This window comes from Passer domesticus, chromosome 13 (assembly GCF_036417665.1).
Source record: "Passer domesticus isolate bPasDom1 chromosome 13, bPasDom1.hap1, whole genome shotgun sequence".
NCBI lineage: Eukaryota > Metazoa > Chordata > Aves > Passeriformes > Passeridae > Passer > Passer domesticus.
In genome coordinates, this window is record NC_087486.1 from 16,097,864 (window position 1) to 16,113,915 (window position 16,052).

General features: G+C 52.7%; 3 protein-coding genes across 3 annotated transcripts in view; all 3 read left to right on the forward strand.

Moving 5' to 3' along the window:
- LOC135280372 (protocadherin gamma-C5-like) overlaps positions 1–16,052 on the forward strand; it is a 281,155-nt gene that overhangs the window by 75,502 nt on the left and 189,601 nt on the right. The gene's annotated exons all lie outside the window — the stretch shown is intronic.
- LOC135280361 (protocadherin gamma-A10-like) lies at positions 8–12,971 on the forward strand. The gene is made up of 2 exons (XM_064388183.1): positions 8–2,984; positions 12,726–12,971. Exons 1-2 carry the CDS (start codon positions 537–539, stop codon positions 12,969–12,971), a joined length of 2,694 nt encoding a protein of 897 aa, XP_064244253.1. The 5' UTR covers positions 8–536.
- LOC135280136 (protocadherin gamma-B5-like) lies at positions 12,679–15,655 on the forward strand. Its single transcript, XM_064387889.1, has one exon. The coding sequence runs from the start codon at positions 13,061–13,063 to the stop codon at positions 15,638–15,640; it is 2,580 nt and encodes an 859-aa protein (XP_064243959.1). The 5' UTR covers positions 12,679–13,060; the 3' UTR covers positions 15,641–15,655.

Below are 16,052 nucleotides of genomic sequence, written 5' to 3' on the forward strand. Positions count from 1 at the left end.
CAAAATACGAAATATGTGTTTTAATGTACATATAATGTCATAAGTAAGTGATGAGTTTGCCGTGCGGTTAAAGAACCACGCGCACGGAATGCCTGTGCCTTCCTCCCGGTGGTGATAGCGTGGAGGATGAAGGCAGAGATCGGCTGGAGCAATGCGGGGGCAGGAGATCGGCGCTGGACGAAAAGCGGCGTCTCCGCGGCGACTGTCCCCTGCAGGGAGCAAGGCGGGGCGGGCGGCGCTCGGTGCCTGCAGTGCCGGGCGGAGGCTGCGGGCGCCGCTGTTGACCGAGAGGAGCGAGAGGAAGCTCGGAGCGCTGCAGCCCCGCCCGCTGCGGACCCGCTCGATCACAAGATCGCCGGATTATTGGCCCGACCGAGGGGTCTGCGATCGGCCCCGAGGTTCGGAACCGATTTGCAGCGAGGCAGAGGGACTGCCGGTGGCAGAGCGACCGGGAGCAGCGAGCCAGAGAAGGACAGTGAGGCAGATCGGCGGTCGGCGGTGGGGAGCCGTTGCGGTGTTGCGGTTCCGCTGCGGAGATGTGCGCGGCGGGGAGGCGCTGGGGCCGGCGGCAGCGAGCTCTGCTCGGGGCCGTCCTGCTGGCGGCGTGGCAGGCGGCGTGGGGGCAGCTGCGCTACTCGGTGCCCGAGGAGATGCCCAAGGGCTCGTTCGTGGGCGACGTGGCCAAGGACTTGGGGCTGCAGCTGCCGGAGATCCGCGATAATGCCGTCCGTGTTGTCTCCGACAGTAGGACACAGTACTTCGCTTTGCAGGAGAAGACGGGACATTTAGTGACGGCGGAGAGGATCGACAGAGAACAGCTGTGCAGTCGTGTGCAGCAATGCGTGCTGCGCTGTGAGCTGATAGTGGAGGGGGAAATGAAGTTCTATGGAATAGAAGTGGAAATTGTGGATATAAACGACAACGCACCCAGCTTTCAAGAGGCAGATACGGATCTGAGACTGAGCGAGACGACAGCGCTGGGGTCGCGATTTCCATTGACAGAGGCTCACGACCCGGATTCAGGCCGTAATTCCCTGCAGAGCTACGAGCTGAGCGGCGACGAGCACTTCTCGCTGGCCGTGCAGGCGGGCCCCGGCGGCGATCAGCGTCCCGAGCTGGTGCTGGCCAAGGTGCTGGACCGGGAGGAGGCGGCGTTTCACGAGCTGGTGCTGAGGGCGATGGACGGCGGCGATCCGGCACGGACGGGCACGGCTCGGATCCGCGTGACCGTGGTGGACGCGAACGACAACGCGCCCGTGTTCAGCCAGGTGGAGTACACGGTGCGAGTGCCCGAGGACGTGCCCGTGGGCTCCGTACTCGTCACCGTCACGGCCACGGACGAGGATGAGGGACTGAATGGGCAAGTTAAATACTCATTTAAAAAAAAAAAGAGTTCATCGCAGATATTCCACCTGGACTCTGAGACGGGAGCAATCACTCTGGGACAAAGCCTGGACTTCGAGGAAGGCGATGCCCATGAGCTGGATCTACAGGCATATGATGGTGGGGCTCTTTATGATTCAGCAAAAGTCGTGATCACAGTGACAGACGTCAACGACAACGCACCCGAGATTTCCGTGCGGTCGGCACTAAGCGAGATCTCGGAAGACGCTCCCACGGGAACAGTCGTGGCCCTTTTGTACGTGCAGGACCGTGACTCGGGGGCGAACGGCGATGTGCGCTGCTCGATCGACAAAGACGTCCCGTTCCGGCTGGAGAGCTCTCACGGCAGCTACTACAGCGTGGTGACAGCGAGCGAGCTGGACCGGGAGCAGGTGTGGGAGTACAACGTGACGGTGCGGGCGGCGGACGGCGGGTCGCCGTCGCTGCAGAGCAGCGCGGTGCTGGCGCTGCGGGTGCTGGACGTGAACGACAACGCGCCGGTGTTCGTGGAGGAGCGCTACAGCGCGCGGCTGGCGGAGAACAACGCGGCGGGCGCGCTGGTGCTGACGGTGCGCGCCACGGACGCGGACTGGGGGCAGAACGCGCGCGTGCGCTACCGGCTGGCGGAGGGGCGGGTGCGGGGCGCGCCGCTGTCGTCGTACGTGTCGGTGCAGGCGGAGACGGGCGCGCTGTACGCGCTGCGCTCCTTGGACTACGAGCAGGTGCGCGAGCTGCAGCTGTGGGTGCGGGCGGAGGACGGCGGCGCGCCGGCGCTGAGCAGCAACGTGTCGGTGCGGCTGCTGATCGTGGACGAGAACGACAACGCGCCGCAGGTGCTGTACCCGCCGGCGGGCGCAGCGGCGGGCTCGGGCGCGGCGTGGTCGGGCGTGGAGCTGGCGCCGCGCCGGTCGGAGGCCGGCGCGCTGGTGGCCAAGGTGGTGGCGGTGGACGCGGACGCGGGGCAGAACGCGTGGCTGTCCTACGAGCTGGCCAAGGCCACGGAGCCGGGGCTGTTCCGCGTGGGGCTGCACAGCGGCGAGGTGCGCACGGCGCGCTCGCCGCTGGCCCGCGACGCGGCGCGCCACAGCCTGGTGGTGCTGGTGCGGGACCACGGGCGGCCGGCGCTCTCGGCCACGGCCACGCTGAGCGTGGTGCTGGCCGAGAGCGTGGCCGAGCTGCTGGCCGAGCTGGGCAGCGCGGCCGACGAGGCGGCGGCGCCGGGCGAGCCGGCCGCCAGCCTGACGCGCTGGCTCGTGCTGGCCGTGGCCGCCGTGTCGTGCCTCTTCGTGGCCTTCCTGCTGCTGCTGCTGGCGCTGCGCCTGCGCCGCTGGCACCGCCAGCACCTGCTGCCGGCCGACAGCGGCGCCCTGCGCGGCGTGCCCGTGTCGCACTTCGTGGGCATCGACGGCGTGCGCGCCTTCCTGCAGTCCTACTCGCACGACGTGTCGCTCACGGCCGACTCGCGCAAGAGCCAGCTGCGCTTCTCGGCCGCCAGCTGCTGCGACACCCTCCCGGCCCGCCCGCCGCCCGACGAGCCCGCGCCGCTGCTCGAGGACCAGGACCCCGCCGGCGCCCTGCCCGCGCCTTCTGCCCCTCCCTCGGTGAGTTTCTCTCTCCACATTTTCTCTGCCACGCTTTCTTCTGATGCTCCTCTGCCCTTTCCCTGCCGTTTGCTCTGTCTTGTATGGAAGATTTTCCATAAAGCATGGTAAATTTTCTTTCGATGAAATTGTAAAGGGTGGTGCACTTTGCTGTCGTCACGTGAACATGCGGCAGGTTCCCCTCCGTGCCTCCCAGTTAGTGAAGAAGGAAGGAGGGACAGGGTTCCTGCTGTCAGGCTGTTGCTTAGGTTGTAGGTTTGGGTATTGATCAGGTTGCAGGTGTTGTTCCCCTGTATGAGCTGTGCTGTGTAGAGTCTGTGTTCCTGTTAGTATGCGATCTTCTGAAGGGATGGATCCCATTATGGAGAAATAGAACTTTTCCGGAGGCTCATGTGTCTTCCCAAGAGCACATGAGCTTGAATAGGTAGAATGTGTCTTGAACAAAATGCTGATGGTTTTGCATGGAACCTCTCTGCACATTGCTTCCAGTGTTTATCGCTGTCCATGAGACATAGTGGAGGTCAGCAGGAAGTGTTTGTGTCATGCCTGCTTTGGTCTGTGTCCCAAGAGAGGATTGGACCAGGCAAGAAGTGGTCCTGGTGATGTCTGTGTGCCTGTCATGAGGATGAAGGATCCTCTCGAAGTTGTGCCACTTTGAAAAGCCTGTGGGGGGCAGCATGTGGAGGAGGAAATGCAGGGGAAATGGCAGAACTGCTTTGGTTTTCTCTTGCTTTTTAATGTAGATCTATGTCAGATGAGCTGGATGAGCCTTGGCTGTAAAATATTTAGCATGGGAAGAGAATTGGCTGGATGGGAAGGAGAGATTGAAGGTGCAGGCAGAGCTGCAAGGTGGGCATAATGCCCTGTGAGCAGATATTCAGTGACTCAGTGTCCCTTGGAAGACTGCTCAGCTTTTCCTTTGAGGCCTAAGAAGTGTCTCCACAGAACTTCAGTGAGGAGTAAATGTAGCTTGCAGAGCACAGAGCTGTAGAGATCGCTTTGTGAAATTGGTGGTGGGAAGAGAAATGGTGTGGGGAAGTGGGCCTGCGCTGTCACATGTTTTTAAGATATTTGGGTGCAAGGACAGCATGGATGGTGTGAAGGGTTGGAAATCTGAGTGCTGTGAGCCGTGCGTGAATGCCTGCTGCAAGACTGAAGGGAATGTTTTCCTCCGTTCCCTGTCTGCGTCCTGTCTTTAGGATGAAGCCATGTAAGGTTCTTCTTCCCAAAGGAATTGTCTAGAAGATCTGTATTGCTGCTGCATGGAGAACCCAGGCAGGTTCTTGCTCAGTATTTTCATGTCACCATGGTTGTGTCACTTCAAAGCTTGATTTTGTATTTATGACAGATGCTGTATGGGAATTGCAAGCTGTGTATTCAGTGCCTGTAAACCATGTCATCAATCATTTTTTCTGAGATATATAACTCAGAAGAGAGTTGGGAGTCCTTCAATTCTGCAGGTGTTTACTTTCTGTCTCATTCTTCTGATGATCTGAAGATGGTTCTTTCCTCTTTGCCGGTGAAAAAAGAGATTAATACAAATGTTTCTCAAAAATATCTCTGTAATAAATGCTTTTTCTTTTTGCATGGCTAGGGTGAGATGTCAAATATTATCCGTGATAAGAAGATCGAGTCTGAGCAACTTTCCTTTTGGTGCTGTCTCTCTAAATTGTGCTGATCCATGCTAAGCATGGGATCCGTGAAGGGTTAATGGGGAGTGTTGGGGCTGCGGTGTGTGAGGGGTCCTGGTGGAGACATGGCATGTGTTTTGTTGATGGCCAGGGCTATTGCTGGCCTTCTGACAATGAGTCAGGAGGAGTCTGATGATTTTCAGTTGCGTGGTTTGGACTCCAATGGCCTAGTTTGGGTTCCATGTTCCTTTTCCCATCAAGAGTGGTCGTCACACATCCTTTGAGGAGTCCATGTGCTGAAGAATGGTGATGCTGCCTTGGAGGGGATACTTGGATGTGTGGGTCTTTGACAGAGCTGGCAATAATTTATGGCCTATATGACATTTCCCACTTGTTGAAATAATGGGGAGGAACAGAATAATCTTAGTTGTGATGCTTGGGCTCTGGGAATCTGTGCACATGAGTTTTCTTCTAATGATGTCTGAATGCAAAATTTGCTTTCATGGTATGTTTGGACAGAGAGAAGAAGTCTGTGTATCCAGAGACAGGGCTGGTGCTGGAGTTCACTGTGGTGCAGTTCAAAATGCATCAATGAATTGTGTCCAGTTCTGATTGTACTAGTAGTTGGATGAGGCCCAGAGCTGTGGTTCCAAGCTTTTTCTTTCTCTTTGTATGCAAGGAAATGGCAGTGTGGGGTGTGTGCAGTGAGCTCCTGTGTGAGGCCTCCTGTGGATGGGTTACAGTCCAGTTTCCTGTGCTGTGTATATACTGCAGTTGACCCAGTCTGAAATGTGAGGCCATGATTGATCCTCTTCTGGTGTTTTCCCTTTCTTGGCTCAGTTGATCCGATTTGTTTTGTTTGTGTTGGGTTGTTTGTTGGGTTGCTTGTATTTTTTGTCAAGGAGTAAAGCTGCTGCTTATTGTGCCTGGCAATCCTGCAAATCCCAAAATATATAATTGTCCAGGAGGGAGAGTATCTCTCATCCATCCCTTGAGGCTGTACATGTAATCACATTATCCTAGAAACACAGAGTCATAGAACGGTTTGTGTTGCAAAGGACCTCAAAGATGCTCTTGTTCCATCTACTCTGCCATGGTCAGGGACATCTTCCAGCAGAGCAGGTTGCTCAGAGCCCCAGCCAGTCTGACCGTGAAGACTTCGTTCAAGAAATAGAATTTCATGAATGGATGTTTGCCCAAGGTTTTGTTTTCCCTGTGGCCAACATGTGACTAAAATTTTGGTTTGTGTTGATGGTGAAACTGCAGGCTGTGAACGCAGAGTGAGGAGGGTGAGAGCTCAGTTCTGTGCCATACAAATCAGTGACTCAGTGTGGGTTTGTCAGAGAAATGGTTTGATTTCATGCTTGGTGCCAAAGGCAGTGCCATTGCTGTTCTGATCCTGGTTTATCTGTCATGAATGACAATGACAGTGTTCCACAGTAACATTTTCCACAGTAAGTGTTTGTGTGGAACCATAATTGTTGGCTAGAAGAGCCAATTAATCCTGTGTCAAACCGCCATTCTCTACCTGTATATCTATGCCAGAATGTGATACAGAGTTTCTTCAGAGTTGTAATTGCACTTCTATTCAGGCCTTTGTTTCCAGGAGGGTTGCAGGTCATTTTCACAATTCTGGTGAGTACATACAAATCTGAAGCAGTAAGGATGTATTTTCAGGACCCTGCTGGCGCTCTCCCCCGTGACCCAGCCGCTGCACCGGTCAGTTCCTTTGAACCACACTGTTTTGGCCTCGCTTCCCTTTCCCGCTTCCATGCTCTTTCATCCATAGTCTGTGTTCTAAATGGAGAGGAGGTGGACCCTGTTTCACTCCCCACGCTTACACGTAGCGGGTGGCTTGGGGCAGGAGCAGTGTGATTTACTGAAATGTGGATATTGATCTAATACCGATATCCAGCTGTGATGGACAAAGACTCTCTAACAGTTTAAAGTTAGAAAGTGTATGTGTATTGCAACACAGCATGTGGGGTAGCTCCCAAATACACGCTGCCATTTTACAGGTGATTACAGCGTTCTTTTATGTATACAAATGTTGAATACCCAAAATACAAATACATATTCATAATTTTGGTATATCCCATTCCCCGCTTTGTATGCTAATTAGTGCAAAAGCTATTAAGCAGGCGTAGTTTGATCCTTGAAATGGGTCGGTGGTCTCTTTCATTGGGAGGGGTCCCCAAATGAGGAAGTAACTGTAGTCTTCCTCGTTCTGACCTTTCTACCTTTTCAATGCAAATATGACAAATGAACCCTTGGTAGAACTCCCGTTCCTTGTCTTCAATTGCTTTTGAAGCAAAAGAGGCCCGCAATTGTCTAATGTTCCTAAAAGCTATTTATCAGTTTCTATATTCTTCATTATGAACCCAGCTCATCAAACAGTGCGTTGACAAGCAATCAATTATTAGTTAACTACTAACTCTTATCTTCATCAATGCCTACCTATTTGTTTTAATTAGCTCCAATGAAGCTTACCTCTAACTAAAATCGTAGCTCTTCTAAAATTTTTCAATTCCTTAAAGTTTATGTTTCAAGTGAGTGTGTTGCCGACTGGAGGTTCATATCTGGTGTGTCTTACTCATCTCTGTGTTTCACGCTGGTTACCTCCCCGGTCTGTCCTGGAGTACAGATTCCCCTTTGCCTATGCAATCCTGATCTTTCTTCTTTGAAGTGCATGTGGCCAATCTGCTTGTGCATTATGCGGTTTAAAAAAAAAAAAAAGTTCAGGTTTTGAAGGAGTTGTCCATGTGTATTATCAGGCAATGTGAGTCTCTTCTTTACTGAGGCCAGCAAGTACTGAGAACATTAGGTTTGTCTTTGTATTTATTTGCCACTTGATGGGATGTAGTTACGTAACAAGTTAATGATAAAATTGTAAAATGTCACAATGTCAGCTTTAGGAGGAGGAAGAGGATTGTTAGTTCTCCTTTCAAAGGCTCTGCCAGAATCTTGAAGAGTTTGTGGTGATTACTAGAATCTGTGTGGTGATTACTAGATTAGCACCTAGATTACTAGGTGCTAATCTCCTGCACTGTTTCTTGGGAGATTCCAATAGCAGACCATTACATATGACAGTATCTGCTCCGATCTGTTGACGTTGTTGCCGAGTTACCCTCATGCTGAAGGTGTCTCTGAGCTGATCCTTTTTGCTCAGTTTTTATCAGATCTGTATATCTCTTATGAACTTGAGAACAATTTTCATTTCTTTGAGTATTGTTAAAGAGGAGAAATGTCTTTCATGTGTTAATGTTTTGACCTTCGTTCTTCCAGAATGAGAAATGTGCACACAACTTTTTTCAGAGATGTCTGTTTGCAAAGGCATTTTGGGGTTGTGTGGTGCTTGGGCAGGGTGGAATGTGGACAAGTGGGTTCATCAGTTTGCCTTCCTATTGCATGTTCTTCCCAGTGACTGACAGCTGAATTCTGCCTTGATGGTTATGATGAGGTAGAGGTGGGCTTGTTGTGTGTCCTGATAATGTGTCTGTTCTGGTGTCAGCAGAATCAGTGCTCTTGGTTGTTGCACATTCATGGTGAGCATTCAGTGCAAGATCAGTCAGAGAGTGGCCTAAAGCAGGAAAAGAGGCAGCTGGATGTTCCACCTGGCTGGGTGTCTCTTCATGTCGTGGTGATTGCCAAGGCCTTGCCACTTACACCAGGTGCCCTTTTCCTGCATCCAGAAAGGGGAGCTCAATCTGCTGATGAATTTCTCTGCAAACAATACCCATGGAAGTGCAAATTTCCTTCAGAAATTCTGTGTGTAAGAACTGCATCATTTTTCCAGCCATTATGTCCTTCTGTGTCTGGATGTAGAATTTCATCATGGTTGAATAATGCTTTTCTCAGCCTTGACCAACCTTCAGATGTTATTAATGGCTCTTTTTTTTCATGAAGTAACTGTTGGTGTTGTGTATTGTGTGAGTAAAAGCTGTGAATGCAGAACAAGGAGGACAGAGGCTGGCGTCATACCAGGGAAAAAGGTGAATCAATGCAATTGTACCTGAGCAATGGTTTGAAACGATGCATAGTACCAAGGCTGTGCCATCTTTTCTGCAGTCCTGGTTTCTCTGTGTTTAAAGGCAGTGGTAGTTCTCTGATCATAGAGCATTTGTCCAGTAACTGTGCATTTAGAGAGCTGATGCATGGGTATGTGCTGTGAATGAGGGATTGACATGGCTTAGAGAATCACCATCAGAGATGTCAAAAGTGGTTTCAATAGGATTTTGTAGAATGCTTGGAATGAAAAGGATGGGAGGGTACTTGTGCTAGAAATTAACTTTTCATTTGAAGTATTGGCAAGAAACTTACTCATTTAATCCTCTCTTATGTCTGATAGGGCTCTTCCTGAGAATGCTGGTCCTAGGATGTGGACATAAACTGTTCATTAATATTTGCAGTCACGTATCTTCTGAAAAGCCCATGTGCTGACAAAGAATGATGCTGTCTTTGAGTGGACTTTGAAGACTGAGACTTTAACTGAGGCACGTGCAGCTTCTACCCACTAGAACATTTTATATTCTGATGCATTCATCTGTATGACGATCCTCGATCTCCATAGCAGAAGTTGTGTAGGAAACATGTCTCTCAAGGATTTCTGTCTTCAAAGGTAGCTCCCCTCCTGCATGATATTTGAGCTTGCCAAAGCATTCTGTCTTCATGGAAGACAGGACAGGTTTGCTTGGCTGTGGTTTGAAATGCCTTGAAGGGTGGTGGGAATGTTGAGTTTCCCCTATTTACTGTATTAATCCCATTGTTGTGCCCATCTGCGTTTTCTGTTCTTCTTCTCCAAAGAAATTACTTGTGCCTCTTGATTCTAGACACTCCTCCCTGTGTACCTGCCACATTTGACACAGTCTGAAATGTTAAGTGATAATTTCTTCACTTCGGTGCTCTTGTCATTACTTCCTTCCTGCCTCTCATGATCTAAAACTGGGTCTCAGTTTGGCTGACAGACCTGGGAAAAGAGATCTGTGGAAATTAACAGGCATGGGGAGCAGTTTCTATTCCCACCTGAAGGTGTTTAGCTGCCAAGACAAAGACTTTGATACACTTCAGGTTTCATAAAATACTGCTGAACTTCAATGTCCATTTCTTTTTCACTTGCAGTTGACATAAGTTAACAATAATCCAAGTAGTTGGATGTGTCCATGGTGCAATTGACTACTGTGGATGCAGAGCAAGAGGCTGAATTCCTACTAGGAAATTAGGTGAATTAATGGGGTTTTGACTGAGGACTTGTTTGATTTCATGGTGTGCCATTTTTGTCTGTGATCCTGGCTTCCCTGATTTGAAAGGCAATGGCAGGCCTCTGATAACAGAGCATTTGTCCAATAGCTCTGCCTTTCAGAAGGTTGGCACCTGGTTAGATGTCAGGAATGAATGATTTGGATTGTCTAAAGAATCTCTGTCCGAAGTATTATCAGAAGTGGCTTAATGTGATGTTGTGGAAATGTGTTTTGAAGCAAGTTTGATGCATGTCCAGCTGCACTTTAGGGAGGCCTCAAATTGGACCCATCCAAAGATCTCTTCCTGGTAAAAGATCTCCCTGCCTCGAGGAGCAGTCATGAGAGGTGTCCCCCGTAATGGGAGATCATCACCACACAGCCGTGCTGCCTGGCAGGGAGATTTCAGAAAAGAAATATGGCAGCTGCCACTGGCTTTATGGGATACATTATTTGGCTCAGAGTGAAATTGCATCAACCAGGAAAGGGCTGAATGAGACTCCTTGTAACCACAACTGGCTTTGCTTGATAGAGGAGCCAGGGAAAAGACCTTTGCACATCACTCTGCTCCTTGGAGAGTTTCCTAGTGGAATTCTTCCCCAGCTCTGGCAAGTTTCTAATTCCTATCTGAAACCTCTTTATCTAAATTATATCTCCCTGGAATGTTGCAACGGAGAGTTTGTTCAAAGTTGTACCAACACTTCCTTCTAGGCATTTTTTCCCTGGATGGTCATGCTTCTGTTTCCCTGGATCTGGACACTGCTTTTGCATTAGAAGTTATGAGTGGAGTTTTTTTCAACAAATACGTACTTTGGTCACCTAAGAAAAAATTCTATGTGTGAGGATGAAGCAACATAGTGTAAAAGAGAGCCTGTTCCACTTTCTCAGAAAACTTAGCTTGACCAAGAGGCCCATGATGAAGCCTTTAAAGTCAGGGTTTCTTACCATATGTTTGTTTAATGAGCAGAGGCAAAAATTCATTTGCCAAGGCCTTGTTCTTTAGTGTCTGGTTAGTCACATTGTAGCTGGTGAGGAAGTCAGGAGATGCAAGTGGCAGACCCTTAGTTCCAATTCTGAGTGAACAGATGTAAACGTGGCCTTAGAGTAAGTCACAATTTTGTGTTTGTGTGATAGAAGAGGGGAAGAGATTCCCCTAAGTGAATGGTTTGCTGACTACATCACTGTTGGATAACCACCCCACTTTTAGTTTTCCATTTATCATTCCTGTGCTTTTGAATAATTATATTTTTTGTCAGAATGGTGGTGATCAGGTAGCTTTATCTCCTTTATGTGCATGATGATGAAGCATTATCTTCTTACGAGGTATTTTTATTAATGACAAAATCATAAACACATCTGAAATTTGAATAGGGTTTGAGAGAAATAAGAATGATAACATATGCGTAGAATACTTTATAAATGGGTAGAATGGTTTATAATTCCTGTGGAAGCACTGGTGCATTTCCAAAACCAGAACCCAATACTATGTAGTCCAAAGTAAGACTTCACAGTCTCACTTGCTCGTTCAGACACTGGTGGGTTCCAGGGGCCTTGTAAAAGATTTTTCTAAGGCAGTGATATGAGAATGCACCTGTGTATTCCAGGAGTCCACTATCTCCCTCAGAGAGGCCAGTCACAGATATTTTGGGTTTGTTTTGGGGGTTTTTGGTGGATTTTTTTTTTTGTAATTTCTAAATACTCAGAACTGAGGGAGTGATTTGAGCTTCTGCTTTGCAAAAAAGTCCTCATGAGGAACATGAACAGAGCCCCACCCATTGCTGTCTCCAAGTGGGTAACAGGCACAAAAAAGACCAGGGAGCCTTATTCCATAGCAGCAATCACCTCCAGAGCCCTTCTGCCAAGCTCTGGAGCACAGGACAGGTTGCAGAGCACAGATGGCCAGTCCCACCAACCTGGAGATTGTTCTTGTTTCTTGGGGACTGCAGGACTACATTCTCCTCTGATTTACTACACTGTGTAGACCTGCATTTCTCAGAGTAGGGAACAATCATCACCATGTGGGGCAGCGGGAGGTTTTTTTAGTTGGCTTCTTTGATTTATTAAGGGCCAGCATTGTTGTTCTGAAAAAAGCAATATCTGGAGCTTAGTAAAGTCACCCAGTAGAATTAAAAGACACCTAGCAACCCTCTGAAGTCAGTGTAACCTCTGGGATTCAGTGAGTTTCCAGTTTGTCTGGGCATGAGATTTGAAGAGAGAGTTGTGGCTGAGAAACTCAAGATCATAGACCCAAGATACCTTCCTCAGTAAGGTCATATTTGGAGTTTTGTATGGATTTTGTATTTGGATTTGTGTATGAATCATCAGAAATCCCTGTAAAATTTTCAGTTGATCATGCTGTTGTTAGATGGACTTAGCAGATGTTAGGGCCTTTGTCTAGAAGCTCTCCAAATTAAAGCAGGGGAAATACTGTAATAACTCTTAGGGCAAGTCTTGACGTTTTAACCATCCACCAAGACCACCAAAGGTTTCTCCACATTAAAGCGTAGTGGGTGCCAGGATGTGCAGAGTGCAGAGCCTGCCTGGCCTTGTGTTTTGCTTTCCTTTGGCAGGTATGTGCAGTGACACAGGTCTGAGTGCAGGTCCACTACCTTTGAAATTAACATCTCTCCCTCAGTGTTAATTGTTGCCCAGAATCAGAACCAGACCTGAGGATTTCAGAGTAATGTGAAGTCATTTGTGTGGGCCTCAGTGTCATCTGTGGGCTGGAAGGTGAAATATCAAGAAAGATTGAAAAGATTTGCAAGCTTGGTATGAAGAGATAGAGAGGGTTTGGGAAAGAGATACAAGTGGGTTGTGCAAATGTATATTTTGGTTGTCTCTTCTTGTTGTGACCGCTCAGGGATTGTTCCCACAAGCGGGAAGATGCCTCACCCGCATTGGAAATGAACTTGGAGAAAGCGGCTGCAGTGGCGCGGCGGCGCCTCCGGGTGTCGCTGTTGGCCGCCGCCGAGCGGCGCTGGAGCCGCCGCCGCCGCCGCCGCAGCGTCCTGCCCCCGCAGGCTGCTCGCTCGCCCGGCGCCGGCCACAGCGGCAGCGGCACCGCCGCCAGCAGCAGCGGCGAGAGGCGGCGAGAGGCGGCGCGGCGAGGTCGCAGCCTTTGAGCGGTGTGTGTTGCGGGCGGCGAGAGCGGCTGGAAGGGAGGCAGGGCAGCGGCAGGAGGCAGGAGCGCGGCGAGCGCTGCGGGCAGAGAATGGCGGTGAGGCGGCGGCAGAGGCTTGGGCCGGGCGGCGGGCGAGCGCTGCTGGCCGCGGTGCTGCTGTGCGTGTGGGGCCGGGCGGCGGCCGAGCGGGTCCGCTACGCCATCCCCGAGGAGCTGGGCAGAGGCTCGCTCGTGGGGCCGCTGGCGCGGGACCTGGGGCTCAGCGCGGACGAGCTGCCGGCGCGCAAGCTGCGGCTGAGCGACGAGAAGCAATACTTCACGGTGAATGAGGAGAACGGGAACCTGTACGTGAATGAGAGGCTGGACCGGGAGGAGATGTGCGGCGACTCGGCGACCTGCTCCGTCAGCTTCGAGGCGCTGGTGCACAACCCGCTGAACATTTTCCCCGTCGAGGTGGCGATCGAGGACGTGAATGACAATTCCCCGGTGTTCAGCAAAGCTGTTCTGGACCTCGAGATCAGTGAATGGACACTTCCCGGTGCTCGGTTTCCGCTGGAGATGGCCCAAGACACAGATGTAGGAACAAACTCGTTGCTGAATTATGAACTCACTAGCAATCCGTCTTTCTCACTGTCCATGAAGGAAAAGCCGGGTGGAAAAAAGCAGCCTGAATTAGTGCTCGAGAGGGCGTTGGACAGAGAGAAGCAGAGCTCCTTTGAGCTGGTGCTGACGGCAGTGGATGGTGGGGACCCCGCGAGATCCGGATCAGTCCAGATTCGGATCAACGTGACAGACGCAAACGACAACCCGCCCGTGTTCAGCAAAAGCGTCTATGAGGCGAGAGTGGCGGAGAATCTGCCGGTGGGGTCGCTGGTGCTGCGGGTGGTGGCCACGGATGCAGATACGGGCTCCAATGGGCGGGTCTCCTACTCCTTCAGCAGCGTCCCGGATACTGTCAAGGAGTTGTTCGCTATCGACAGCGAAAGCGGCGAGATAATGACATCCGGTCCCCTCGATTTCGAGGAGAAGAACAAATACATCATCGGCCTGGAGGCGAGTGACGGTGGCGGGCTCACAGATCACTGCGAAGTTCAGATCGACATCACAGACGAGAATGACAATGCGCCCGAGATCACCATTCTGTCACTGTCGAGCCCGGTGCCTGAGGATGCCCCGACAGGCACCGTGGTGGCCCTGCTGAAAGTGCGAGACCGAGACTCGGGCGAGAACGGGCAGGTGTCGTGCGAGCTGTCGGGAGAGGCGCCGCTGTCGATCGTGGCGTCGTCGGGCGGCTCGTACAAGGTGGTGACGACGGGCGCGCTGGACCGGGAGCAGGCGTCGGAGCATGGCGTGACGGTGGTGGCCCGGGACCGGGGCAGGCCGGCGCTGTGGAGCAGCAGGGAGCTGGTGCTGGAGGTGTCGGACGTGAACGACAACGCGCCGGTGTTCGAGGAGGCGGCGTACAGCGCGTACGTGGCGGAGAACAACGCGGCGGGCGCGCTGGTGCTGCGCGTGCAGGCGCGGGACGCGGACGCGGGCGCCAACGGGCGCGTGAGCTACTGGCTGGCGGGCGGCAGCGCGGGCGCGGCGGGCGCGGCGCCGCTCGTGTCGGTGGAGGCGCGGAGCGGCGCGCTGTACGCGCAGCGCTCCCTGGACTACGAGCAGTGCCGCGAGTTCACGGTGGCCGTGCGGGCGCAGGACGGCGGCTCGCCGGCGCGCAGCTCCACGGCCACGGTGCGCGTCTTCGTGCTGGACCGCAACGACAACGCGCCCAGGGTGCTGTGGCCGGCGGCGGCGGCGGCGGCGGGAGAGGCGGCGGGAGGGGCGGCGACGCCTTTCGAGGTGGTGCCGCGTTCGGCCGAGGCCGGCTACCTGGTGGCCAAGGTGGTGGCGGTGGACGCGGACGCGGGGCGCAACGCGTGGCTGTCGTACGAGCTGGTGCAGGCGTCGGAGCCGGCGCTGTTCCGCGTGGGGCTGCACAGCGGCGAGGTGCGCACGGCGCGCGCCGTGTCCGAGCGGGACGCGGCCAAGCAGCGTGTGGTGGCCGTGGTGAAGGACCACGGGCAGCCGGCGCTGTCGGCCACGGCCACGCTGCACGTGGTGCTGGCCGAGAGCTTGCAGGAGGCGCTGCCGGAGCTGAGCGAGCGGCCGGCGGGCGCCGAGGAGGAGGCGGCGGCGGCGGCCGAGCTGCAGTTCTACCTGGTGCTGGCGCTGGCGCTGCTGTCGGCGCTCTTGGTGCTGAGCGTGGCGCTGGCCGTGCTGGCGCGGCTGCGCCGGGCCGGGCCGCCCGCCGTGCTGCGCTGCCTGGGCGCGCAGCGCTTCTCGCTGGCCGGCGCCGCCTTCCCGGCCGACTTCTGCGAGGGCACCTTGCCCTACTCCTACAACCTGTGCGTGGCGGCGCCGGCCCGCGCCGTGCCCGAGGCCGCTTGGCCGCCGCCGCCGCCGCCGGTGCCCGTCCTGTCGGCGGAGGAGCTGCTGGGCGGCGATTCCTGCCAGAAGCCGAGCCCCAACTGTGACCTCGTCGTGGGAGAGCCGCCCGCCGAGCCGGATGCACCGCAGGTCTGTAAATGCTGGGCTTCTCTTTTTAAATGTTTCCGAATCGTCGTCATTTTCCCCTGGGTCTTCTCTGCATGGTCTCAGTGGGTATTCGTCATTTGTATCCCCAAGTAGCGGCAGAAGGTTTTAATTTTTCTGGGTAACAGGTTCAGCTGACAGCCTTTGATTATAGCTCTCCTTTCGGCTAGTAGCAGCGCTTCTCAGTATTTGTCCTGCTTCTCGGAATCGTGTTTGTGTGAATTGCACAGTCCTGTTTCCGTGACGGACTGAATTAGGGAACGGGCTGCACCTCGTTCACGGAGAGCAGGAAGCACTTGGTTCTTCCTTGGTCATAGGTTCAGCTTCGGGTGAAAGGTTTTGTCTTCAACACTGGAGCTCTGTACATTAGAATTTGTTAGCAACATTGAATGCAGATTCGTGTTTCTGTGGAAGATGAATGGCTGATTCTGTATGATTGAGTGGAGGAGAAAAAAAAACCAAGAAAGCAGTGAGACCTGGTGTTGGAGCTTTTATCCTTCCGGACTGA